General features: G+C 37.6%; 1 protein-coding gene across 21 annotated transcripts in view; it reads left to right on the top strand.

The window, feature by feature from the left end:
* Nucleotides 1-27,626, top strand: part of MYCBP2 (MYC binding protein 2, E3 ubiquitin protein ligase) — a 268,897-nt gene that overhangs the window by 194,137 nt on the left and 47,134 nt on the right. For 12 of the 21 annotated variants that reach the window (XM_021065752.1, XM_021065749.1, XM_021065747.1 and 9 more), the window contains 3 exons: nucleotides 18,454-20,097; nucleotides 21,840-22,009; nucleotides 25,857-26,101. In XM_021065752.1, coding sequence (XP_020921411.1) covers nucleotides 18,454-20,097; nucleotides 21,840-22,009; nucleotides 25,857-26,101 — 2,059 coding nt within the window. Of the gene's footprint in view, nucleotides 1-14,838; nucleotides 14,941-18,453; nucleotides 20,098-21,839; nucleotides 22,010-25,856; nucleotides 26,102-27,626 lie in introns of all 21 variants that reach the window. The other 9 variants (XM_021065733.1, XM_021065732.1, XM_021065739.1 and 6 more) reach the window with 1 other exon arrangement.

The raw sequence follows: 27,626 nt of genomic DNA, 5'->3' as shown, positions 1-27,626 counted from the left end.
ACATCTTCAGTGTAAACCATTAATTTTAGATCATGTGTTTGTTATCCTGTGATCAGTATTCCCAGGATTTACACCTTCAAAATAGAGATAGACTGTTTCAGTAGTAATTAAATCCAGCTATAATGTCACGATAGGATATCTAATAATTCTGAGTTTATACTGATTGAATCTTACATAGACATAGATCCTCCAGTGGAAATACTGTATTTTACATAACTATTTAACATAAGCATTTTCTGGCTGCTGTCCAAGAAGCCAAATAATTTGCTTTTATTTATTTATTGTAGAAGAAAATGTTAAATAGAGCATTAAAACAATTTATGATTCTCCTAGAGATTTTAAACATGTAACAAACATATTTATGTCAAAGTATATCATACTTTCAAGCCCAGATAGGAGAGCTCTAGATTACTTTGCAACAAGAGTTTGTTATCCACATGTATCATTCTCAAATGAGACAAAAAATTTTCTACATGTGACAAAAGAGTCCACTTGAGTATCTGCATGCATATTGGTTTATGTTTGAGAATACTAACATAGATTAAAGCACTCGTGTTTACTTTCTTAGCTTATAAAGATATAGTGATATATATATATATAGTGAAAAGCTTTAAGCTCAAATTTCCCCTCCAGCTGCTTACTAACTTAATTTACTTGACACACCCTTTTTACCTCATCTGTAAATGAAGTGCCTAAAATCTCATCTGTTGATACTGTTACTGCCTTTTGATGCAAACCTTTGTCGTCTCATATGCTCTGAGGAAAATTAGAAGAAACCACAGTCTCAGAAAAAGCAGTCTATCCTCTGTGGACTGAGTTGCAGGAAGGAATTTGGAAAGGCACAAATGAGGTTTCCTAGCTGCGCCCTAGCATGTTTTCACAGCTTAACTTCATTACTGGTTTTGAGATTAATTCTTCATATGGTAACACTATATTCAGATGTTAGTATGAATATTGGTATAAAATCCAGGTTTGGTTCTAAGACCTAGACACCATTTTTATCCTGGATTGTAGTCACCACTCAGAATTTGTCCACTTGTTTGCCTGCCCACTGTGAGCTGTGGTGTGGATGGAACACTTGAACGGGAGACCTGTGTTATAATTGCTGTTCTGCCTCCAGTTAGTTCAGTGAAACTAAGCTGATTTCTCAGATCCTTTTCCTCTTTATAATTTTTTGTCCTGAAAAATTATATGATATCAAAAAGATTTTATAAAATCAAATAGTCAAGTTCAATAAAATTTTTCATATTTGACCCTATAGCATCTGTCACGATGGCCAGTACACTTACTTCAGTTTGGGCTCTAACATCCCTACAAATCCTTATCATTTTAGTCATGGGCCACAATTTCTCTTCACTCAGCATCGCCATCTTCACTGTGGTCAGAAAGCTTTTACCCATGTTGCCTTGCTTCTTCATCAGCACTCACTTCATCCTGGAATTTAAACCAAAGAAAACACTGCTGTTGTTTAGAAGACTGTGTGCCCTAGTGCATCTCTTTGCTTTCACCTAGCTAGATCTGACCTTTTATCTCTCCCTTTCCTCCCATCTCCTTATTGGCTACTGTTTATTCTACCCTTCCTTCCCATTTTTCTTCACTGGGTCATTTATTCTTCCATCATCTGTTTGCCTCCGTTTGTTAAATATCTAATCTATGCTAGGTTATAGGGACCAGTAAGGTAAAGAAAATATCATCACTAATCTTGAAGGGCTTTTGGGATACTGTAGAAGGCAGCCATGTTTAAAAAAAAAAAAAAAAAGATAACATCATTTTAAGTCCACAGGAGCAATATTCAAAGGATGTTTGGGAAACATAGAAGAAAAAGCCCTGGCTTAGCTAGGAAAGGTTGGAGAAGGCACTAGAAAAAGAGATGGCCCCTTATCAAAGTGTTGAAGGACTCATAGGAATTTATCAGGCAGTGGTGGGGGTGAGGAAGGAAGGAAAGATACAGGAGCCTTCCCTCCCTGAGAAAAGCATGAGCTAAGTTATAGACATCCACTGACTCAGCAGATACTTACTGAGCACCACCTACATATCAAGCACTGTTCAAAGCACTGGTCATACAAAGAATCTTGTTTGGGAGGCTTTCTCAGTAATCCAGGCAGGAAATAATGGTGGCTTTATCAGAGTAGTAGCCAAAGAGATGGTCTTAAATCATGGAATACTGGATATATTTTAAGGGGAATCTATAGGATTTGCTTAGAGATTGAGCAATGAGAAAATCAAAATAGCAGAGGGGAGATCTAAGTTTTTTGCATAGGCTTTTGGAAGAACGTTGTTTCCATTTACTATGGGGACTGTAGGAGAACCAGGTTTGGCAGGCAAAAACAAACTCTTAATTTTGGACATTATGTTGGTATGCTACTCTTGCATAGCAAGCCTCCCCAAACATTACTTAAAACGAGCACTATTTAGTTCACAATTCTCTGAGTTGGCACAGTAGGCTGGTACAGCTGGGTAGTTGTGATCTTGCCTGGGATCCTTCATGCATCTGTAGGTCAGCCAGGTATTTTTGCCTCGAGGGTAAGCTGGTCATGGCTATCATTAAGAAAGTAATTAGGTCAGGTGTCTCTTGTCATTCAGCGGGCTAACCTGGCTTTGTCTGCCTGGACAGTACAGGACTCTGAGCAAAAGCATGTGTAGTCTTTGGGCTTGAAACTGATAGAGCATCACATCTGCCATACTCTGTTGATCAAAGAAAAACGCTTAAGTTCAAGGATGGAGAAATAGACTCCGCTTCTTAACGGAAATTGCTGAAAATGGGCATGGATACAAGGATAGGAATAATTGTCACAATATTTGCAAATGATTGGATATGTTAAGTTCAAAGCTCCTATTAAACGCAGTAGAGACAGCAAGTTGAGGTTGATATATGACCCTGGAGTTCAGGGGAACTCTCTGGGCAGGACATGTAGTTGAGAGTTCACTGGCTTCGAGCAGAATAGTTTGAAGAGCGAATTAAAGCAGGAGGAAAGTAGGTATAGACAGAACAGAGAAGATGCCTAAAGACTGAGCCCTGGGGTACCTCGGTGGTCAGACATGAGAGAGAGGAGGAGAGATCAGCAAAAGAGACTGGGAAGTGACCACAGAGATAGGAGGAAAACCAAGTGAGTGTGGTGTTTCCAAAAGCCAAGTGATGTATTTCAAGCAAATAGTGGTGAACTGTATCAGATGTTGCTGTTGAGTCAGGTAAAGTGAGGATTGAAAATGGACCATTGGATTTAGCAACATGGAAGTCATCAGTGATCTTGCTAGGAGCAACTCCAGTAGCATGAGATGCCTGAGCTCAATTAGAGTAGAAGGAATTAGAGACAGTTATTATAGACAATTCTGTCAAGATTTACTGTAAAGAGAAGGAAAAGAACATAAAATGAAGCCAGGACAGAGGATGTGGAATCTGGAGAGATTTTTGTTTGGTTTGATTTTTCATGGAGAAAAGGTTGTATTTTAATGAGAATGATCCAATAGAGAGAAAAATTGCTGATGCAGGAGAGAGGGGAGAATTCTTCCATGGGAGAGGGGACAGGATGTAGCACAAAGTGAAAGGATTGGCCAAGTAGCAGCAGAAATAGTTTAGCTATCATAGCAGGAGAGGGAAAAAAAAAATGTGTACTGTTAACAGCTTGAGAATGTTCTCCATTTGTTTTCTGTTTCGTTTGCTCTCTCAGTTAAACAGGAAGCTCAGTTAATTCATCAGCTCAGAGTTAGCTTGGGGAGAGTGTGCTGGTGGTTTGAGGAAAGAAGAGAAGGTATAAAATAGTAATAGCTAATACATGTCAATCATTTACCACATAACAGGCACCACTTTAACCACTTCAGAGGAAACAACTCATTTGATCATGTTAGAAAACGTGATTCACTTGAGAAACTAAATGCATTTGTAGCTTAGAGGTTACTGTCCTAGTGGGTGTATCTTACCCTAGAGAGGAGGGGGCCAAATCATGAAGAGTCCTGTGGGCTGTACTTAGTAATTATTTTTGTTGTTGTTGTTGTTGTTGTTGTTGCTATTTCTTAGGCCGCTCCCGCGGCATATGGAGGTTCCCAGGCTGGGGGTTGAGTCGGAGCTGTAGCCACCGGCCTACGCCAGAGCCACAGCAACACAGGATCCGAGCCGAGTCTGCAACCTACACCACAGCTCACGGCAATGCCGGATCGTTAACCCACTGAGCAAGGGCAGGGACCGAACCCGCAACCTCATGGTTCCTAGTCGGATTCGTTAACCGCTGCGCCACGACGGGAACTCCTGTACTTAGTAATTAGACTGTATCCTGTAAGCACAGCAAGTAAAATGGAGAGAGCAGATGAAGGAAATACACAGTTTTGCAGAATTTTAAACAAAAAGGAGTAATATGATTAGTCTTAACATTTGTCAAAGATAAATGAAAATATCATGAAAAAGGTCGCAGAGAAAGAGGGCGTGTTAGAGGCAGGGAGTCCAGAGAAAAGCGAAATAGGGCTTAAGCTAAGGTAAATCACAGTGGGGACATAGAAGAAGGAACACGTTTAGAAAAATTTAGAAAGTTAAATTGTGCGGAACACGCTAGTTACAGTTAAGGGAGCCAGTCTAGAATGACATCCAGTTTTCTGGTTTGGTTTTGAAAAATCATAAGCTTACCCAGTACCAATACACAGAATAAAAGGCAGATTTTAAGGAAAAATGAGAGAGTTCCCATCATGGTTCAGCAGAATCAAATCTGACTAGTATCCATGAGGATGCAGTTTTGATCCCTGACCTCACTCAGTGGGTTAAAGATCTGGCATTGCCATGAGCTGCAGCATAGGTCCCAGACACGGCTCAGATCTGACATTGCTGTGGCTGTGGTGTAGGCTGTCAGCTACAGCTCCTATTCGACCCCTAGCCTGGGAACCTCCGTATGCTGCAGGTGCGGCCCTATAAAGACAGCAAAAAAAAAAAAAAAAGGAAAAATGAGTTTACTTGGGTAATGTGGCCTCCAGTAAGAATTGAATATGAAAAACATTTGGCATTTACATAACTGAAGATGGCTTTGTTGACTGACTGACAATACTTTTTTTTTTTTGGTCTTTTTGTCTTTTTGCCTTTTCTAGGGCCACTCCCACAGCATGTGGAGGTTCCCAGGCTAGGTGTCTAATCGGAGCTGTAGCCACCAGCCTACCCCAGAGCCACGTCTGCAACCTGCACCACAGCTCACGGCAACGCTGGATCCTTAACCCTCTGAGCAAGGCCAGGGATCGAACCTGCAACCTCATGGTTCCTAGTCAGATTTGTTAACCACTGTGCCACAATGGGAACTCCTGACAATACATTATTAAAGTATTCACATATACATTCTTAGTAAAAATGGATCATTAAAGCATTGTCATGACTTTGCAATTAATTTAATTCAGAAAGTATTTTTTAAAGTATCTCAATTTTATTTTCATATTAGGTCTGCCATATCTCCCACCTTCCTATTCTCTATCTTGTCACTTAGCCTTCGCAAAACTAAAACTCAAAGTTTCTCTCCTTTTTTTGTACAGTTTTATTGAGCTATAATTGATATACAAGAAATTGCACTTCTTTAATGTATACATTTTGATGAGTTTGGATATATGCATACACCTGTGGTACCATCACCATCATCAACTAAATGTTTATCTTTTAAATGATATTTCTCATCCTTTATCATTAGAGATTATCTTTCTCTCCCCCGGCCCTGGTCCCACACCCATTTGGTTGTTAAAGAAATAGGTCATCTGATGGTATGATTAACTTCTAGTGTTCAGGGGGCCTAAGAAGTTATCCAGCTCTCATTTTGGAGGTAAGAGAATTCTCAGTGAGCTGCCCAAAGTTATACAATTAGTTGGCAAATTTAAGACTTGAATAACAAACTCTTCACTCACTTCAGTGATTTTTTTTTTTTTTCCTACAACATCTCAGTTATCTTACGTTGACTGTAAAAACTGGGAAAGAAAAGAGGCCGTCTAGTCTAACCTTCTTATTTTATATCTTAAATCCCTCAACAACATTCTGATGAACTTTTGCTAGATGGGAAATTCACAATATCACAAAGGCAGTTCTGGTTGTCCGATCTTCTCAGCCTGTTAGAGAACATGGAAACAAAAATCCCTTCCTCATCCCTAATAACAGCAATAACAATAATTAATAATAATGATAATAATAAATGAAACATTGCCTCTGCTTTATCCATAGATGACACTTTTCCCAGGCTTGAGGCAGTGAGCCAATGCCTGCTCTTTCTTTTCTCCAAACGTAAGCATTCTGTCCTTAAAAGCTTTTTTGTGTTCAGTTTTAGCTCTGTGCTATATTAGCCTTGTGTACTTCTGAAGTCAGAAGATGTATTGTTACTATTTTTTCCCTTGCAGCTAATAAGCAGTTTTTGGGGAGCCAAAATTTTTTTTATGAGAGCAGCCCCATCTTTGACTCAAGTTATTACTTAAGGAGCGATTCTTTACTTGGAATGTTTTTAAGTAATTCTTTATAAGACCTAGGGTACATACATACACTCAAGATTTTACTTAGAATTTTTCTACTTTCAGCCTCCACAAACTTAAGTGACATGCTTTTTCCTAATGTTGTATCCATTAACCATATTTACAAAGAATTTAATTTACTGTATATTCACTAACATGCTACAAATATGTTTTATGCAAGTGCAGTTAGGTCTAGAAGTCATTTAGAGACATGGCATGTTTTGGGGGTTTATCTGCCTTACAGATTTCATCCATCTGCCTTTCTACATTTGTAGCATATGGATTAATGTTATATTCTAGTGAGGAGCTTATTTCTATTTTATACTTAAGTTGGAAGTTTTGTTCTAGCTTTCATTCCTTTATAATTCATTTAGTATACCATCGTTTATGTAAATAACATTTAGTTCCTCTTCAGTGTTTTAAGCTCCTTTTCTTCTGATACGTTTACTAGGATTCTGGATTTATCAGTTATGTAGTGATACTGCATCTACAGCTGTCAGTCCAGACAGCTGCCATTTAGGGTATGTAATTATCATCACTATCACCTTATTCTAAATTCTCCAAAACCTCGATAGAAGTGGAACAGTAATTATCCTTATTTGTACTTATTTTGTATCTGCATATTGTTCGGTTGCTCAGATATTTTGGCCAGGTTGAAGGTATAATTTATATATTGCCTCCTAAATAACCAATAAGCTAGTTTTTTCATAGTAATTTCCAGAGAGTTCTCATTGCAGCTCAGCAGGTTACGAACCCACCTAGTATCCATGAGGATGCGGGTTCAATCCCTGGCCTCACTCAGTGCGTTAAGGATCCAACATTGCCACGAGCTGTGGTGTAGGTTGCATATATGCCTCGGGTCCCATGTTGCTGTGGCTGTGGCATAGGCTGGCAGCTGCAGCTCTGATTCAGCCCCTAGCCCGGGAACTTCCTTATGCCACATGTGTGGCCCTAAAAAGTAAAATAATAATAAAATAATAATAATAATAGTAAAGTGTGTGAGTCAGCATCTGTTCCGCAGAGAAGTTCATGCTGTCCTTTTTTTAGATTCCACATGTAAGTGATAGCATATGATGTTGGTGTCTTACTGTCTAACTTCACTTAGCATGATAATTTCAAGGTCCATTCATGTTGCCGCAAATGCTATTATTTCTTGGCTTTTAATGGCTGAGTAATATTCCACTGTGTATATGTACCACATCTTCTTGATCCACTCCTCTGTCGATGGACATTTAGGTTGTTTCCATGTCTTGGCTATTGTGAATAGTGCTGCAGTGAACATTGGAGTACATGTGTCTTTTCAAGTTATGGTTTTCTCTGGATAGATGCCCAGGAGTGAGATTGCTGAATCAAATGCTAATTCTATTTTTAGTTTTCTGAAGACTCTCCATACTGTTTTCCACAGTAAAACAGTAGTGTGGTTGCACCAATTTACATTCCCCCCAACAGTGTAAAGGAAACCTTTTGTCCACACCCTCTTCAGTATTTATTGTTTGTAGGCTTTTGGATGATGGCCATTCTGGCTGGTGTAAGGTGGTACCTCATAGTGGTTTTGATTTGCATTTCTCTAATAATGAGTGATGTATAACATCTTTTCATGTGTTTTTTGACCATCTGAATGTCTTTGGAGAATTCTCTGTTTAGATCATCTGCCCATTTTTTTGATGGGGTTCTTTGTTTTTTTGGTATTAAGCTGCAGGAGGTATTTACAAATTTTGGGGATTCAGTGGGTTAAGGATCTGGCATTTCTGTGAGCTGTGGTGTAAGTTGCAGATGTGGTTCGGATCTAGCATTGCTGTGGCTCTGGCATACGCTGGCAGCAACAGCTCCGATTAGACCCCTAGCCTGGGAACCTCCATATGCCATGGGTGTGGCTGAAAAAGACAAAAGAAAAAAATAAATAAATAAAATGTTGGAGATTAATCCCTTTTCAGTCACTTCATTTGCAAATATTTTCTCCCATTCTGTAGGTTGTCTTTTTGTTTTGTTTCGGGTTTCCTTTGCTGTGCAGAAACTGTTAAGTTTAATTAAGTCCCATTTGTTTTTACTGTCATTACTTTAGGAGGTGAATCTGAGAATATATTGCTGTGGTTTATGTCAGAGAGTGTTTGACCTATGTTTCCCTCTAAGAGCTTTATAGTATCTGGTCTTATATTTAGGACTTTTATCCATTTTGAGCTTGTTTTTGTGTGTGGTGTTAGGAAGTATTCTAATTTGATTCTTTTCCATGTGGCTGTCCAGTTTTCCCAGCACCTCTTATTGAACAGGCTGTCTTTCTCCACTGTATATTCTTCCTTCCTTTGTCATAGATCAGATGACTAGCTGCGTGGATTTAGTTCTGGGCATTCTATCCTGTTCCACTGATCTATATTTCTGTCTTTGTTCCAGAGCCATACGATTTTGATGTCTGTAGCTTTGTAGTATAGTCTGACGTCAGGGAGCCTGATTCCTTCAGCTCCATTTTTCTTTCTCAGGATGGCTTTGTTTATTCTGGGTCTTTTGTGCTTCCAAACTTTAAGAAATTTTGTTCTACTTCTATGAAAAATGTCCTTGGTAATTTGATACGGATTGCATTGAATATGGAGATCGCCTTGGGTAGTGTAGTCATTTTGATAATATTGATTCTTACATTCCCAAGAGCATGGGTATGTTTTTCCATCTGTTTGTGTCATCTTTGATTTCTTTCATCAGGGTGTTACAGTTTTCAGAGTACAGGTCTTTGTCTCTTTAGATAGGTTTATTCCTAAGTATTTTGAAAAACTTTCAAAAACGTATGATTTCCAAAGGAAACAGGTTGGGGGATGGAGGATGGGCTGGGGATTTGGGATGGAAATGCTGTAAAATTGGGTTGTGATGATCGTTGTACAACTATAAATGTAATAAAATTCATTGAGTAATTTTTTAAAAAGACTGAGTAAACATAATTTCTCTGGGCTGCAATTTCATTTTCTGTTAAAGTGGCATCTAATATAGTGATTCGGAGCACAGACTGGAGTCTGAATGCTGGTTGTGCCATTAGTTCAAGATCTGGTGCAATGCACCTAAAGTTTCTTGGTATTTGCACCTATCCAATGGTGATGATAACAGTAGCATTGCATTCATAGTGTTATTTTGCAAATTAAATGAGTTAATAATGTAAAGTGCTCAGAACTGTGGCTGGCATATATTAAGATAAAGAGTTTGTTAAGAATAAAGGAAATTGTTAATAAATTGATTATATCTAAATAAGCCACCATATTTAAAATTGCACTTTGATTTCATATTCTGTGACTTGATAATATCAATAGGTTAATTAAAATACCTCTTTAAATGTGTTATTAAAGAGGTTACCCTTATTTAAAAATAATAATAATAGGAGCTTCTGTCATGGCTCAGCAATTAACAAACCCAAGTAGCATCCATGAGGATGCAGGTTTGATCCCTGGCGTCGCTTAGTAGGTTAAGGATCCGGCGCTGCCATGAGCTGTGGTGTAGGTTGCAGATGCAGTTCAGATCCTGCGTTGCTGTGGCTCTAGTGTAGGCCATCAGCTACAGCTCTGATTCGACCCCTAGCCTGGGAACCTCCATGTGCTGCAGGTGCGGTCCCAAAAAGATAAAATAAAATAAAATAAAAATAAATAAAATAAGTAATTTCAAGAATATCTGAATTATAAGTTAAACTTAAGCATTTGCTGCCTGTTGTAAGCGTCTGTACTGTCAAAATATCTGAAGTTCTGCTCAGAGAAGAATGCAGATGTATGATTATCAGAGTTTAAATTGAAAATTAAAAATTGAAGAAAGTCAGGAGTGCTGTTCTGTCATCCTGCCATAAACTTGACAGAATGTTGTCATCATTGTTTATGAAAGATCTGCAGAATTAGATCCTTCTTGTATCTAAAAAATATGTATACACACATAATGTAGATGTGTCTAAGCACAAACAGAACACAGTGAAATTCAGATGCCATCATAGACTTATTTATAGAAGTTCTTCAAGTGCTTTCAGTTTCTAAAATTTATTTTAATTTCAATTTCAATTTATTAGCATGACATCCAATAGTTAGACTGATACTGTAAAATCTGTAGACTGCAGACTGATACTGTAAAATCTGTAACTGCTCTGCTGCCTGCCTAAGATTGACAGTGAGACAAAGAGAGAAGCAAAAGTAGATATTGAAGATGATTATTGCTGCAAGTTGTTATTTGTAGTATCCCAGGAGAATGTCTGTGAAAAAAAATTCCCATCAATATTGTCTCTTATCTGAGTGTCAGGAATGATGATATCTGCAAAGAGATTAGACACTTGACCTCTTGAATATATGTATTTCCCCTATAGGGTCCTTCCTACTATCCCATTTTAACATTGCCTACTAGTAACTTGGTAATGTCGCAGCTTGAAAATAGTACATTTTAGCCTAAATTCAATGCTAAATTGAGCATGAGGCCAAAACGTGTTCTTTTGAAATAGCTGCTGTGAGTTTTATTTCATATAGTTGTGATATTTTTGAACTACCCCCAGCTTGTGGAAGTTTATATCAGACTCTATCAGTAGTCAGCTTTGTTATTACTGATTCTTATATGTAAAATTCAGTATTTGTGATCATTGCTCAATTTTTTTAATGAGATTTAATTGATTTATAATATATTAGTTTAAGGTACACAACACAGTGATTTAATATTTGTATAGATTATACTCAAAGTGTTTACAAAATAATAGCTGTATTTCCCTGTGCTATTCAGTGTCCTTATTGCTTATTTATTTTATACATAGTAGTTTGTGTCTCTTAATCCCATACCCCTATCTTGTCTCTTCCCTCTCCCCACTGGTAATGACTGGTTTTGTTCTCTATACCTGTGAGACTGTTTCTGTCTCATTTTTATAAACATTTGTTTTATTTTTTAGATTCTACATGTAAGTGATAACATAGAGTATTTGTCTTTCTCTGTCTGACTTATTTCACGTAGTGTAATACTCTCTAGGTCCATCCACATTGTTGCAAAATAGCAGAATTTCAGTGTTTTTTGTGGCTAATATTCCATTGTATACATTCACTTCATACATGTCGGTTGGTTCTCATCTACAAATAACAAATATTGGCAAGGATGTGGAGAAAAGAGAACCTTCATACCCCGTTAGGATTGTAAATTGATGTAGCCATGTGGAAAACAGAGTGGAGATTCCTCAACTAAAAACAGAAATGCAGTATAACCCAGCAGATTCACTGGGTATAATACAAAAAAATGGAAATACTTTTTCAAAAAGATACATGCACCCCAGTTTTCATAGCAGCATTATTTATAATTGCCAAGATATGGAAACAGCCTACGTGGTAGTGACTGAACACTAAAAGAGTATATGCCACTTTCTAAATCTCGGAAATGCAGTTTCCTGTACTGCCACCAGATGGTGACAGGTATCTTGATTCTTCTATTGTTTTGTCCCATCACGGTTCTGGAACAGCAAAACCACAATTTGTCTTTGTCCAACTGAAATGAGAATGGCTTTCTTTGTTAAAAAGGAAAGTTATACTGTTTTATTTCTATCATTATCCTTGGTAATAATTTTTAATACAATTTACAGTAAGTTCATTGTTTCTGTGACCGGAGAATGAATGAAGTACCCCAGGGAACTTGATATATGGGATTTAAAACAAAAAATAAATGATATGTAAAGAACCATGTTGTTAATAAGGATATATTTTATACCAAAAAACCTTGGCTTGAAATGAATACTGAAAGAAAAAATCCCCTGCTTTTGATATTGTTTTAAATATTATCCTCCTTAGTTAACTATATTATGCACAAATAAATCAAAATTCTACAGAGATGAATTTAATAATTAGCTATGTCTGTAAAGCCAAAGAACGGGCGTAATCTTCATCATATGTATAAAACTTTTAGTTGATTTTTTTTTTCTTTTGTGCGTGGATAGCAATGTATCTGTTAAGGATTACTTCACTTTTTAAATTGAAAGATAAAAATATTTTTAAAAGTTAACTGTTTCAAAGTATTTTAAACATGAGCAAATTTTATGAAAATTAAATGTGTAGGATAAGTGTTATATGTAGTCATAGCTTAGTTTCTTTAGGCACTTAACAATAACCTCTTTTAGACTTTCAAAATGTTTCTTCTTATTCACTCTGAATCATACCTAGAAATCCGGTCTCTTTAGGCTTTGTAACATATTGAAAGGAATTCAAGGCCGTTTTGGCTTCAAAACCTTTTCCAGGAGTTTGTCCTTAAACCTGTAGCATCTTACCCTTCAAGTGTCCTTCTAACTTTGTATGGGTGCTTTGAATCCAGATAGTATTCTGATTTCCTGTTCCTGTGTCCTGCTAAACCCAGACTTCATAGATTTTAGGGGCCAAGCTACAAGACTGTATCCTTGTATTAGCAGTTTGAATTGCCCTTGAATTCCAGTCAAAAGCTGGCACTCTCCTAATTGATATTTTCAGTGAGAGTTGCAAACTATGTATTTATTATATGAGACAGAAATGGCATAAGAACTCCTTTTGCAGTGCCTGGTACCTTTTGAGCTTTATAGACTTTAAAAGGAAAGATGCTAAAAATATTAAAATTTTAGCATTTTTTTTAACCTTGATGAAGATGACTTGATGGCATGTTGTCCATCTCTTCATCCACTTGAACCACTGTCAGGAGTCTTTTCAGTTGTCCTTATCCACACAAACTGCTCTGGTCAGTCTGATTTTTGTTTTACTAAGTTCAGTTGTCAGCTCTAAAATCTAAAGTCTCATTTTACTTGCTCTATTGGCAGTATTTGACAGGATTGATCTTTCTTCCTTGAAACACCTTCTTCCTTTGCCTGCTGGATAATTCCTACCTCAGCTGTTCATTTCTGGTCTCATTTTAACACCCTCCTTCATTCTGTATTCCTAGGAATGTCCCAGGGCTGTGTTCTCTCCTAGACCTTGTTCTCTAGGTGGTCTTATCCAGGCATGTAGTATTACTGAACATCTGCATGCTTATGACTCCCAAGATTATCACCACTGGACCTAGCATATATCCATTGTCTGTCTCCTTTTGCCAGAGGATAAGCTCCATAAGAGCAGGGACTTCATTTCTTTCATCATTTTATCCTCAGTTCCTGGGATAATGTCTTATACATTATATACACTCAGTATATTATATGGAAGGACTTTTTAGTTTTTGAGTAGTTCATCTTTAATCTTGGCCATGAGTCAGTTATTTTTCTGTTTTGAGAAAAGTGTGTGTTGGGAGTTCCCATTGTGGCTCATTCAGGTTACAAACCCAACCAGTATCCATGAGGATGAGGGTTCGATCTTTGGTCTCACTCAGTGGGTTAAGGATCTGGCATTGCTCTGAGCTGTGGTGTAGGTCGCAGACACGGCTCAGATCACACCTTCCTGTGGCTGTGGCATAGGCTGGCAGCTGTAGCTTCTATTCGACTCCTAGCCTGGGAACTTCCATATGCCACAGGTGTCACCCTAAGAAGAAAATTTTAAAAAGTGTGTGTTGTATCCCTTTTTTATTTCAGTAATATTGAGAAAGTTATCTCCTTATTATCTGAATTTATTTCAGCTCAGTTATTACATTTATTTTATTGTCCTGAGTTAAAAATTTAAATAGTGGATTTATTTTCAGATTTATAGTTTTTTTTTTTTAGCATACTGCTTTTGAAAGACTGCTTTAAAAGTTCTATTAATTCTTTGAAAAAAAGTTAATTTTTTTTTAATTTTAAGTACTTCATTTTCTCCATGGTAAATCATTAATGTGTCTGACATTTTCAGTGATTTGTAAGTTTTCTTTGCTTTGTTTGTGTCATGAAACTTTATAAATATAATTTGGTATCAGTAATAAGATCTATAAAACAAATACTAAATATTGGTAATAGTACTAACATGTTTTACTGAAAATGGACTCAGGACAGTATTCAACCATAAATGTCAACTTGGGTCCATTGTGAGATACATAACTGGAAAAATTATAATCATGTTTCCATACAGAAAACCAGGTGACACTAGGTTAAACTGTAAGTAACATTTCTTTATCTCTCACTGTTTACCAAAAGAAAAATTACTTATAAACTTTAATTTATAAGTAAGTGAGCACTAAATTAAAGAAAACTGAGTTAAAGAAATATTAGCCTAAAAAGAAATGCTCAAATTTGATTTATCATAAGTGCTATGAATGTTTTTAAAGCTAACTCATTTAGCGCTGTCATTATTAGTCTAAATTAATTAATTTGACCTTTGTTTTCACTTTTAATTTTAGAGAAATGTAGAAAAATTTAGCAGAATATAAACTTTTTAATGACAGTCAGAGTTGCGCATACCATTTGAAATGCTTTGTTTCTGCTTGTGTTCTCTGCTAAATTTTTTTTCCATTGAATCTGTGCTGCTTCTTTGCCAATGTTTTCCACTGTAGAATCTCCATCTCGCAACCTTGCTTCTCGTGAGCGCTTTTACAAAAATTATGGTGTAGCTGGGCCTGCCTCTGCTCTCTCATCTCTGTCTCACAAACTGAAGGGTGGGTATGCGTGCGTTCATGGATGGGCCATTCTTAATAAACACAGGAGGTTTCAAGAAAGAAGTTTTAGTTCACCTCAGTCATTTTCATCTCATTCCATATTTTAAGATTAAAATTTATCATTTTATTTAAAGTTGATGTTTGGGGGTAATTTGTAACATATCTGTTCAATATTGTAATATTGGTTATCCTAATTGATATGCCTGTTTACTGTATCTGTAGGTTAAATATTTATTTAATTTCAAGCCTATATGAGATCTTAAAAAATAAGTATGTAGAAATAAATGCCTTTGGAGAATTGTAAAACCATTATTGTCAGAACAAGGTGGTATATGTGTAAACTATAAAGCCCACTGTGATCTCTAAGAGTATAGCATCTCATGTGACAGGTTAACCTTAGACTCATTCTTCTGTTATATAATGTAAAAATAATTTTCCTATCTTAGTTTTTTATGAGAAGTAGTTTGGTAATTAAATGTTTTAATTGTTCCTTAGTTTTGAGGGCTGACCTGTCTGGCATGAGTTTTCCTTATAGTATTTCTTAGCCATTTAGTTTTAATATTTTAAACTTAGAAATATTTAAAGTATCGAGAATTGATAAAATGTCAGACAATTTTAAAATATGCTTTGGTTTTTTAAAATACTGTCAATGCCTAATCACATTTTTTATCTTAAAATAGTATTTAATTAAACTTTTAAAATCTTGTATTCTTAGAAATGAGTAAAACAGTTTTACATTTCTCCTTTGTACAGTTCACAGTGATGTTATATAATGTTAGGCTATAAAGCCTGTTCCCTGAAGTATATAGTGATGTGTAACCCGATATAAACTATATACAATGGCATATCCTATTACAGTGTAGTATTATGGTATATTATAGGATGGTATCATAAGCCTTTTATTTGTGATTTTGGCATGAAAATTATGCAGGCTCTTAGTAAATGAATACTTAAATGTTTAACATTTTTATTTATTTGTTTGAATGTACTAAATTTTTACCCTGTCCTGTATTATTTTTTTCTTTAGAATTCTTTTGAGATTAAAAAAGTGCCCTTTATCACTTAAACTTACCTATGATAAACATTAAACAGAATTAAGTGATGAGAGTAAAAGTATTTATGATCTAAAGCTTTTTAACAAAGTGTCTCTTTATATTTATTGATACCTAAAGCAGCCACAACATGACCATTTTTAGTAATACTCACTACATACTTCAAAACTTTTGAAACCGAAATGAAGACAGTAAACATCAGTTAGGTATTTAGCGTGTAGGTTTGCCGCACTTAACTAACATGACATGTTTGTTTTTTAAAAATGTATGAAGGATATTTTGGAAGAGTACATTTTTCAGCAGGACTTAATTATAATTTGACAAATACATCTCAGGAAGAAATAACTGTGCATTACTTAGGCTCCTAGACTCCAACAGTATTCCGCTATCAACACTTGCAGATCGTAAAAACATTCACCATTACTAGATGCAGAGAAATAAGGTATATAGCGGCCCATACACTCTAGCTCTCTCTACAGACATTTTTGCTAGCCTATGACAAGTGGTGTTCCTGATACTTGAAAGATTCTATTGTTAAGCCAGTCACAGAGGAGATTTCCTTTATGAGAAATTGTGCATCATTAATTAGAAAGCAAACCTTTTTCAATTCACAAATTGATCTTTTAGAGAGAAGGGTGCTAACTCCAAAAGATTTTCTGTTTGTTTGTCTAGATTCACCATTGTATATGGTTCAGCTTATGAAATAAATATGATGAAGGCATTTCCAGCTGGCAGAGTAATAACGAGTGCTCTAGACATCATTCACTCAAAATTAGTGGCAAGGACGAGAATGATGTTTAATTCTACCAAATACAATATATTTGTTTACAAAATCTGACCCTTCCTTATGCAACAGTGGCTACTGTTACCTTTGCCCTGTTGCCATGGGAGCCATAAAAGTAAGAAGTGAATTTTCAGAGAATCTACACATTTGTGACTAGCAGAAGAAAAACGAAAACAAAGTAAGGAAATAAAAATTTATTTACTCATTTAACAGATATTTATTGAACACTTACTATATTGACCCATTCTTAACATTACATCAGGGACGAGTAGTAACAGAAACAGCAGCCCTTGCAGGCCTTTCCTGAGGAGGCAGATTCTATGACAGTACTCTCTTGACCTACATATAACTCGGTGAGACTGTAAACACACACACGTGCAGGCAAGCCCCAGACACTTCCCTGTGTTGTCCAAATGTGTTCATATCCCTTAAAAAAAAAAAAAAAAAAGAAAAAAACCACAATATAACCAATTAATATCTCAATTTACTAAGTACCTTTTTCAAAAGATATAAATGCTTCTAGCAAGGTTTATGGATTTTCAGTTTTTCACTTCACTTGAATCACTTCACCCAGGTTGCTCTCCTCCTAAGAGTGAGCTAGTATCACTTGCACTAAGGATAGGAGTTTTTATTTTTAGGGAGGAGAGGTAATCTTGAAGGTTGTAACACATACTGGCAGCAAAGACGAGCTGGCCATAGTGCCTCCTAGGGAGCATGGAGAGTAGGAAGGAGGGACCCTGAACCAGGCCAGGCTGCCAAAAACAGTGTCCATGTAGAAATAGCTAGTGCTTTGCCTAGGAAAGAGTGCCATTATTTTTCTTTTATCTTTTTTTCTCTTATTCTCCCGATTCCTTGTTTAAAGGCCCCGGAATTCAGACTTGAACTTCTAATTCTGAGAATTCTACCTTTTTTCTTCTTTCCACGGGGACACAGGCTCTGAGTTCTAACCAGCTAAACTTATGAACTAAATAAGCATTTAGAATATAATCTCTTTATAAATAATAGGCTGCCTGAATTGCATGAAATTAAATATATTTAGGGTATTCTGGTGTATTAACTATAAACTATTCTAATCCAATTACTAGAATATTAGAATTATAAAATGTCTCCTAAACATCTCTTTATTAGCGTTATTTATTCATGACCTAAAAACAAGGAGTGTATCTATGCATAGATTCTGTTTCCTAATTCAGCAAGACCTGCACCATTGCTCTAATGAGGATGAGTTGTATCACTCTACTAGAAATTTAAGCTCAAATACTTTATATTTAAAAGTACATGTTCTCATAATGTCTTAGTCCAAAAAATTATGTTTTTTTTTTTTTCTTTCTAGTCCCTCACGGAATGGAAATTCCGATTAATTATTGTACTAAGGCTGAGGTTCAGGTGTCATGGATAAGCCGTACTGGTGCAGAGATACTATTTGTTCAGTCTGTTTTACATCCATTTAAAATAGGTTTTGAGTGGAAATGGTTGTATAACGATGTGATAAGGATTTTATGAGAATTATTTCCTTTATTCTTCAAGTATTTTGTCTTTATTCTTCAAGTATTTTGTCTTTGACAAGCAATACAAGGTTTTTTTTTTAGCTATGTTTTTTATTTCATTGTTTAGTGGCTAAATCATCAGTAAATTATAATTATATTAACAAGTTTCACTATGAAATGGACCATACAGGTGACCGAGGAACTATCTCAACATCTTCTAGACCACTGTGTACACCAGGAAAATCAGAACTGTCCTCCAAACACAGCAGGACACTTAAACCTGATGGGCGTATGAGCCGCACAACGGTTGAGCAGAAGAAGCCGAGGGGCACAGAAGGCTTATCAGCGAGCGAATCGCTCATGTTGAAATCTGATGCTGCAAAGTTGAGGTCAGATTCTCATAGTAGGTCATTGTCCCCCAACCATAACACCTTGCAGACACTAAAATCTGATGGGCGGATGTCTTCTAGCTTCAGAGCTGAATCCCCAGGACCAGGTTCTCGGTCATCATCCCCTAAGCCAAAGACTCTCCCAGCCAGTAGGTCTAGCCCATCTGGCGCCAGTTCTCCGCGCTCCTCCTCACCGCATGATAAAAATCTACCTCAGAAAAGCGCTGCTCCCGTGAAGACGAAACTCGACCCTCCTCGGGAACGCTCCAAATCAGACTCTTACACCCTTGATCCAGACACCCTCCGCAAGAAGAAGATGCCCCTCACTGAACCATTAAGGGGACGGTCAACATCGCCAAAACCAAAACCAGTACCAAAGGATTCTAAAGAGTCCCCCGGATCTGAAAATAGAGCGCCTTCTCCCCACGTGGTGCAGGAAAACCTCCACAGTGAGGTGGTCGAAGTCTGCACTTCCAGTACTTTAAAAACAAATAGTGTCACAGACAGCACCTGTGATGAAAGCAGTGAGTTTAAGAGCGTGGATGAAGGTTCAAATAAAGTGCATTTCAGTATAGGAAAAGCACCACTGAAAGATGAACAGGAAATGAGAGCATCCCCCAAAATAAGTCGAAAATGTGCTAATAGGCACACCAGGCCCAAGAAGGAAAAATCTAGCTTTCTCTTCAAAGGAGATGGATCCAAACCTTTAGAGCCCGCCAAGCAAGCCATGTCTCCTTCCGTGGCTGAGTGTGCCAGGGCGGTCTTTGCCTCTTTCCTGTGGCACGAGGGCATAGTGCATGACGCCATGGCTTGTTCCTCCTTCTTAAAATTTAACCCTGAGCTTTCCAAAGAGCATGCCCCCATAAGAAGTAGTTTAAACAGCCAGCAGCCTACCGAGGAAAAGGAAACCAAATTGAAAAATAGACACTCATTGGAAATATCATCTGCGCTGAATATGTTTAATATTGCACCTCATGGACCAGATATATCTAAAATGGGTAGTATCAACAAAAATAAGGTATTGTCTATGCTTAAGGAACCTCCTCTGCATGAAAAGTGTGAAGATGGGAAAACTGAGGCCACTTTCGAAATGTCCGTGCATCACCCAATGAAGTCTAAATCTCCTCTTCCCTTAACTCTGCAGCATTTAGTGGCTTTTTGGGAAGACATCTCTTTGGCTACTATCAAAGCAGCTTCCCAGAATATGATTTTTCCAAGCCCTGGTTCATGTGCAGTCCTTAAAAAGAAAGAGTGTGAGAAAGAGAATAAAAAGGCCAAAAAAGAAAAAAAGAAGAAAGAAAAGACTGAAGTTCGGCCGAGGGGTAATTTGTTTGGTGAGATGGCCCAGCTGGCAGTAGGAGGACCGGAGAAAGATACCATCTGTGAGCTGTGCGGAGAGTCGCATCCCTACCCGGTGACATACCACATGAGGCAGGCCCACCCTGGTAAGCGATGCTGCTGTGTGTTTGTAAGTACTTTGTGTAAAAAATGAGTTGGGTCACATCTGACTTAAGTTATTCCATGAATTACCCTAAGATACAGGGAAGCTGTTGCCCAGAATTAATAGTATCTTATAATGTGATTTTTTTTTCTTTCTTTTTTTTCCTTTATCTCTTTACGGCCACACCTGCAGCATATGGAAGTTTCTGGGATCGCATGGAAGCTGCAGCTGAGGCCTACACCACAGCCACACATCAACAGAGCATCTGAGCTGCATCTACGACCTGTGCCACAGCTTGTGGCAATCCCAGATCCATAACCCACTGAGCGAGGCCAGGGACTGAGTCTGCATCCTCACAGAGACAACGTTGAGTCTTTAAAATGCTGAGCAACATTGGGAACTTATAATGTGATTTCAAAGTGTGTTATCAGGAGTTCCTGTTGTGGCTCAGCAGGTTAAGACTCCAACTAGGATCAAGGAAGATGGGGGTTTGATCCCTGGCCTCCCCCTGGATTAAAGGATCTGGCGTTGCCGTGAGTTGCAGCATAAAGTCAGACTCACTCGGCTCAGATCTGGCATTGCTGTGCTGTGGCATAGGCCAGCAACTGCAGCTCCGATTCAACTCCTAGCCTGAGAACTTTTATATGCCATGAGTGCGGCCCTAAAAGACAAAAAAAATTAAAAAATAAAAAGTAAACGCATTATCAACATAGGTTTTGTGGAAGATAGGTAAAAGAATTCTAATAGTGTGTAAGCCAGTTTAATACTATTTCATTTTAAAGTATTACAGTCTAAAATTTTGTTTCCTTTTGAAATGGTTTATGTGTTACCCAAAGGATGCTATTAAGATGTCTCACAAAATAGAATGTTGACATGTCCACACACATAGGGAGTATCCTAACATTAGGTCTTCTCTGGTTGTGTTGTTTTCCCGTTCAGAATTGTAAATTAGATTAGATTAGATTGGCTTCCTTGGGTATTTTCCTGTGGAAAAGAAAACTGTTTCATCAGAAGACAGTATTTTAGATAAATGTAACTATTTCTTTTTGTGTGTGTGTCATTTTTTTGTCTTTTTAGGGCTGCGCCCTTGGCATATGTAGGTTCCCAGGCTAGGGGTCCAATCGAAGCTGTAGCTGCCGACCTTCACCACAGCCACAGCAGCTCAGGATCCAAGCCTCATCTGTAACCTACACCACAGCTCACGGCTATGCCAGATCCTTAATCCACTGAGTGAGACCAGGGATCAGACCCGCGTCCTCATAGATACCAGTCAGGTTCACTGAGCCACAACGGGAACTCCAAATGTAACTATTTCTATAACAATTGATTCGTATTCCAAAATTTACCTATTATAAATTTGGGCAAATGTTTTTCTATCCCTACATATTACACTGAACCTTTTATAAAATACATGCTTTATAAAATATATCATTCTTATGGAATATTTTATACTCCTTTGTCCAATTTTTTGGGCATATTTAGAGAAATCTAAATGTACCCACATCTTGTGTTTCTCTTCATCTGCCCGTGTAGAGTATCTTCAGTATTTTAGGCATCATTTAATTGATTGCTTTTTGATCATGCCTGCAATTTTCCTGGTATAAGTAACAGCCTGGGGGAAAATAGGAAGTTAGATGTTTGCTTCAGTATTTCCCTTGGAGAAGAAAAGTCTTCATTTATGTGGCAAGGATCAGACTCTTAAGGACACTTAAAGTGTTAAGTATTTATTTGTATTCTCATTTCAAGGTTGTGGCCGGTATGCTGGTGGGCAAGGTTACAACAGCATTGGGCATTTCTGTGGCGGATGGGCCGGTAACTGTGGTGATGGCGGCATAGGGGGGAGCACGTGGTATCTTGTCTGTGACCGCTGCAGAGAAAAATACCTCCGTGAAAAACAGGCTGCTGCAAGGGAGAAGGTATTTTTCTTTTGTTCTGGATATACTGTTAATGGTAAGGGTGAACCTTATAAAAATGTCTTTTAATGATCATAATATCAACCAGCTCCACATGGTTGATATTAAAGGTCAGCTTTTATAACAGGAATAATATATAATTATTATTGATTTATGTACCAGGTCAGCTGTTCTTAATTACAAAAACAAATTGTATCTTGGAATAACACAAAACAACTAACCTGTAGCTTACATCCCTTATTGAGAAGTGTAATTTTTTATTATTAATTGCCTGCTACTCTACACATATGTATAGCTTTCAGCTTCACCTTTCTCTCTCTTTTTTTTCTTTTTTCTTCTCTTTCTTGATTCTTTATCTCCTTTCTCTTCTTCTTAATCCCTAATTACGGTTGTAGGACTTAGGGAAACTTAGGATCATTGACACCAGTGGCACACCTAAATAAAATTTTGCTGAATGTACACACACATACACAGAATATTTACCCTTTTTTTTTTTTAATAACTGCATTTGGGGAGTTCCCGTTATAGCGCAGGGGAAACAAATCCAACTAGGAACCATGAGGTTGCGGGTTCGATCCCTGGCCTCCCTCCATGGGTTAAAGATCCGGCATTGCTGTGAGCTGTGGTGTAGGCCACAGACGTGGCTCAAATCTGGCGTGGCTATAGCTGTGACCAGCAGCTATAGTTCCAATTTGACCCTAGCCTGGAAACTTCCATATGCCACAGGTGTGGCCCTAAAAAGCAAAAATAATAATAATAATAATAATAATTGTATTTGGATTTTACTAGTTAGGTTTCTTTTTTCTTTTTCTTTTCTTTTCTTTTTTAAATTATTTTCCCAATACAATTTTTTTTCTGCTGTACAGCTGGGTGACCCAGTTACACCTACATGTACACATTCTATTTTCTCACATTATCATGATCCATCGCAAGTGACCAGACATAGTTCCCAGTGCCACACAGGAGGATCTCATTGCTAATCCATTCAAAAGGCAACAGTTTGCATCCATTAACCCCCAGCTCCCAGTCCACCCCACTCCCTCCTCCTCCCCCTCCCCCTTGGCAACCACAAGTCTATTCTCCAAGTCCATGATTTTCTTTTGTGTGGAAAGGTTCATTTGTGCCTTATATTAGAGCCCAGATATAAGTGATATCATACGGTATTTGTCTTTTTCTGACTAACTCCACTCAAGATGAGAGTCTCTGGTTCCATCCATGTTGCTGCAAATGCCATTATTTCATTCTTTTTTATGGCTGAGTAGTATTCCATTGGGTATATATACCACATCTTCCTGATCCAATCATCTATCAGTGGACATTTGGGTTGTTTCCATGTCTTCGCTATTGTGAATAGTGCTGCAGTGAACATGTGGGTGCATGTGTCTTTTTTAAGTAGAGTTGTGTCTGGATATATGTCCAAGAGTGGGGTTGCTGGGTCCTATGGTAGTTCTATGTATAGATTTCTAAGATACCTCCATACTGTTCTCCATAGTGGTTGTACCAGCTTACATTCCCACCTACAGTTCAGGAGGATTCCCTTTTCTCCACAGCCCCTCCAGCACTTGTTATTTGTGGACTTATTAATGATGACCACTCTGACTGGTGTGAGGTGGTATCTTGTGGTAGTTTTGATTTGAGTTTCTCTAATAGGTCAGTGAAGTTGAGCATTGTTTCAAGTGCTTTTTGGCCATCTGTATATCTTCCTTGGAGAAATGTCTGTTCAGGTCTTTTGCCCCTTTTTCCATTGGGTTGTTGGCTTTTTTGCTGTTGAGTTGTATAAGTTGCTTGTATATTCTAGAGATTAAGCCCTGGTCAGATGCATCATTTGAAAGTATTTTCTCCCATTCTGTAAGTTGTCTTTTTGTTTTCTTTTTGGTTTCCTTTGCTGTGCAAAAGCTTGTCAGTTTGATTATGTCCCACTGGTTTATTTTTCCTCTTATTTCTGTTGCTTTGGGAGACTGACCTGAGAACACGTTTGTAAGGTTGATGTCAGAGAATGTTTTGCCTATGTTCTCTTCCAGGAGTTTGATGGTGTCTTGTCTTATATTTAAGTCTTTCAGCCATTTTGAGTTTATTTTTGTGCATGGTGTGAGGGTGTGTTCTAGTTTCATTGATTTGCATGCAGCTGTCCAGGTTTCCCAGCAATACTTTCTGAAAAGACTGTCTTTTTCCCATTTTATGTTCTTGCTTCCTTTGTCAAAGATTAACTGACCATAGGTGTCTGGGTTTATTTCTGGGTTCTCTATTCTGTTCCATTGGTCTGTCTGTCTGTTTTGGTACCAGTACCACACTGTCTAGAAATGAAATTGCATATGTCATAAAAACTCTCCCTACAAATAAAAGTCCAGGACCAGATGGCTTCACAGGCAAATTCTACCAAACATACAAAGAGGATCTGGTGCCCATCCTCCTTAAACTTTTTCAAAAGGTTGAAGAAGAAGGAACACTCCCAAAGACATTTATAATGCCACCACCACCCTAATTCCAAAATCAGACAAAGATAACCACCAAAAAAGAAAACTATCAGCCAATATCTTTGATGAATATAGACACAAAAATTTTCAACAAAATTTTAGCCAACCAAACCCAACAACTTATCAAAAAGATCATACACCATGACCAGGTGGGCTTCATCCCAGGTTCACAAGGATGGTTCAACATACGCAAATCAATCAACGTCATACACCGCATTAACAAAAGAAAAGTCAAAAGCCACATGATCATCTCAATAGATGCAGAAACAGCATTTGACAAATTGCAACATCCCTTCTTGATAAAAACTCTTACCAAAGTGCGTATAGAGGAAACATTCCTGAACAAATTAAAGCTATTTATGACAAACCCACAGCAGACATAATACTCAATGGAGAAGAGCCGAAAGCCTTCCCACTAAAATCTGGAACAAGACAGGGATGCCCGTTTTCACGGCTGTTATTCAACATAGTACTAGAAGTCCTAGGCACAGCAATCAGACAAACAAAAGAAATTAAAGGCATCCAAATAGGAAGAGAAGAGATAAAACTGTCACTGTATGCAGATGACATGATACTATATATAGAAAACCCTAGGGACTCAACCCCAAAACTACTTAAACTGATCAACAATTCAGCAAAGTAGCAGGGTATAAGATTAACATTCTGAAATCAGTCTCATTTCTGTATACTAACAATGAAATAGTAGAAAAGGAATGCAAAAATACAATACCTTTTAAAATTGCACCCCAAAAAATCAAATACCTGGGAATACACCTGACCATGGAGGTAAAGGACTTATATGCTGAGAACTATAAAACATTTATCAAGGAAATTAAAGAAGATGTAAAGAAATGGAAAGATATTCCATGCCCCTGGGTTGGAAAAATTAATATTGTAAAAATGGCCATACTACCCAAAGCAATCTACAGATCCAATGCAATCCCTATCAACTTTCCCATGCCATTTTTCACAGAACTAGAACAAACAATCCAAAAATTTATATGGAACCACAAAAGATCCAGAATTGCCACAGCAATTCTGAGGAGCAAAAACCAAGCAGGAAGCATAACTCTCCCAGACTTCAGGCAATATTACAAAGCCACAGTCATCAAGACAGTGTGGTACCGGTACTAGTTAGGTTTTTAACTTCCCCAAGGAAAGAAAAATATATAGTTTAATTTTCTGTTTACATAAATTAGCTTCAGTCAGTTCAGGGAAAGCATGAAGTGAATGTTGTTTTTTGTAATCACTGTTATTATTTTAAAATCGTTCTACAGGTATTTAATAATTTTGTATTAGAAACTTGAATTATTTAGTTTAGGCCATTTAAAATTTGAATGCAAATAGGAAACAATCCCTACAAATTTTCTTTCCAGGTCAAACAGTCTAGGAGGAAGCCAATGCAAGTTAAGATGCCGCGTGCCTTGCCCACCATGGAAGCCCACCAGGTGATTAAAGCCAACGCACTCTTCCTTCTGTCCCTGAGCAGTGCAGCCGAACCAAGCATTTTGTGCTACCATCCTGCAAAGCCGTTCCAGTCTCACCTGCCCAGCGTGAAAGAGGGCATTTCTGAGGATCTTCCTGTGAAAATGCCTTGTCTCTACCTGCAGACATTAGCTAGGTAATAGAACTTGGCACTTTCTTTTTTAATCACTTTGGATTAACAGCCGTACTGTGATTGATATCATGCTCTGAATACCCACACTACATTACATATTGTGTGCAGTAAAGAGACCTCTAGGAATTTATTTTCTGAGTTGTCTTAACCAATGTACAACTGGTAGGGGTAAGTATTTGAAAAAATATATAAATACTCTATTGATTTGTATTATTATTAATACAAATTATATTTTCAACTCAAGGTCTCTTTATTCCTTGGTAGGCTGACTTCCGTTTGTTAATAGTGGGAAATGATGAAATGGAAATAAGCTGATCTTTGTGATTAGAAATCTTTCATTTTTCAAATTCTTAATTCTTTTAGCATTTATATGTTGGTTAGCTCTGTACCAGCTTGTGTTACACCTTGAAGACACCAAAATGAGTATGAGAAATCCTGATTTCCACTCTGGTGGAGACAGATATGTAAATGAAACATTTAAAATGTCACCTGAGGAGTTCTTGTAATAGAAATGTGTATAGGATACTGTCAGCAAAAGAGGGAGAGAACACCTGAGTCCTCCCAGGGAAATCAGGAAAGATTTCCCAGAGGATCTGACATTCTAGCAGAATCTTAAAGGATAAATAGAAATCACTCAAGCTGGTGATGGGAGGAAAGCAGTTCCTAAGATAGCAAACCACATATGTGAAGACACAAATGAAATAGCATTTCACATTTAAGGACTCACAGCTTATTAAAGCATTGGCTACCAGGAGAAATAGGTGAAATGCCCCAAAAGTGGTTACTCAAGACCAGGTCATGTGAGGCTCTGCAGCCCATGCTAAGGTGGATTTTATCCCATAGACAGAGGAAACAGTGGAAGAATTTTAAGCAAATGCGTGAACTGGTTTGCAGTTAAATTTTTCTGCTGCTGATGTGGAAACTGGAGCAAAGGGGATGACTGAAGATGGAGAGAAGCCTGGTACTAGTATACTATTGTCCTGTACTGGGGTTGGCTGCTACAACCCATGCATTCAGGCATTATATGCTGATACTCTGAAACAGCCTTTCATCGACCAGATTCAGATTTTTTTTTTTCATCAACTGATAAATGAAGATTTCTAGAAATTGCCTGCTGACATGGAACCAATAGTTTCATCTTGAGAAGCAGAGTTATGTAGTTTGTATCTGTGTGTGTGTGTGTTTGTAGTTATTCAATAAAACGAATGGGAAACCAAAATGAACATGTGAGACTAAGGAGGAAATCATCAGGAATGCCAAGTGCAGCTAATCTTCAGCTTCAGTCACCCAGCTGACTGTACTTGGGCCAACACCACTCTGTTCCAGTTTGAAAAGGATAGAATCAAATACCCTGATTATAGATCTTCTGTTTTTAGCCCTCTGGGAAATAGATATCCCCTAGCCCATGGAATACTTCACACATCTTAATCTTGTCGTCAAGTTTTACTCTTATATATATTCCTACCAAAATGGTCACTGCCTTACTTCAGAAGTGCATGCAAGAAACATCCTGAATCCGAAGTAAGGC

This window comes from Sus scrofa, chromosome 11 (genome assembly GCF_000003025.6).
Source record: "Sus scrofa isolate TJ Tabasco breed Duroc chromosome 11, Sscrofa11.1, whole genome shotgun sequence".
Taxonomy (NCBI): domain Eukaryota; kingdom Metazoa; phylum Chordata; class Mammalia; order Artiodactyla; family Suidae; genus Sus; species Sus scrofa.
Note: the sequence above shows the minus strand (reverse complement) of the source record. Positions and strands in the feature narration are given on the sequence as shown.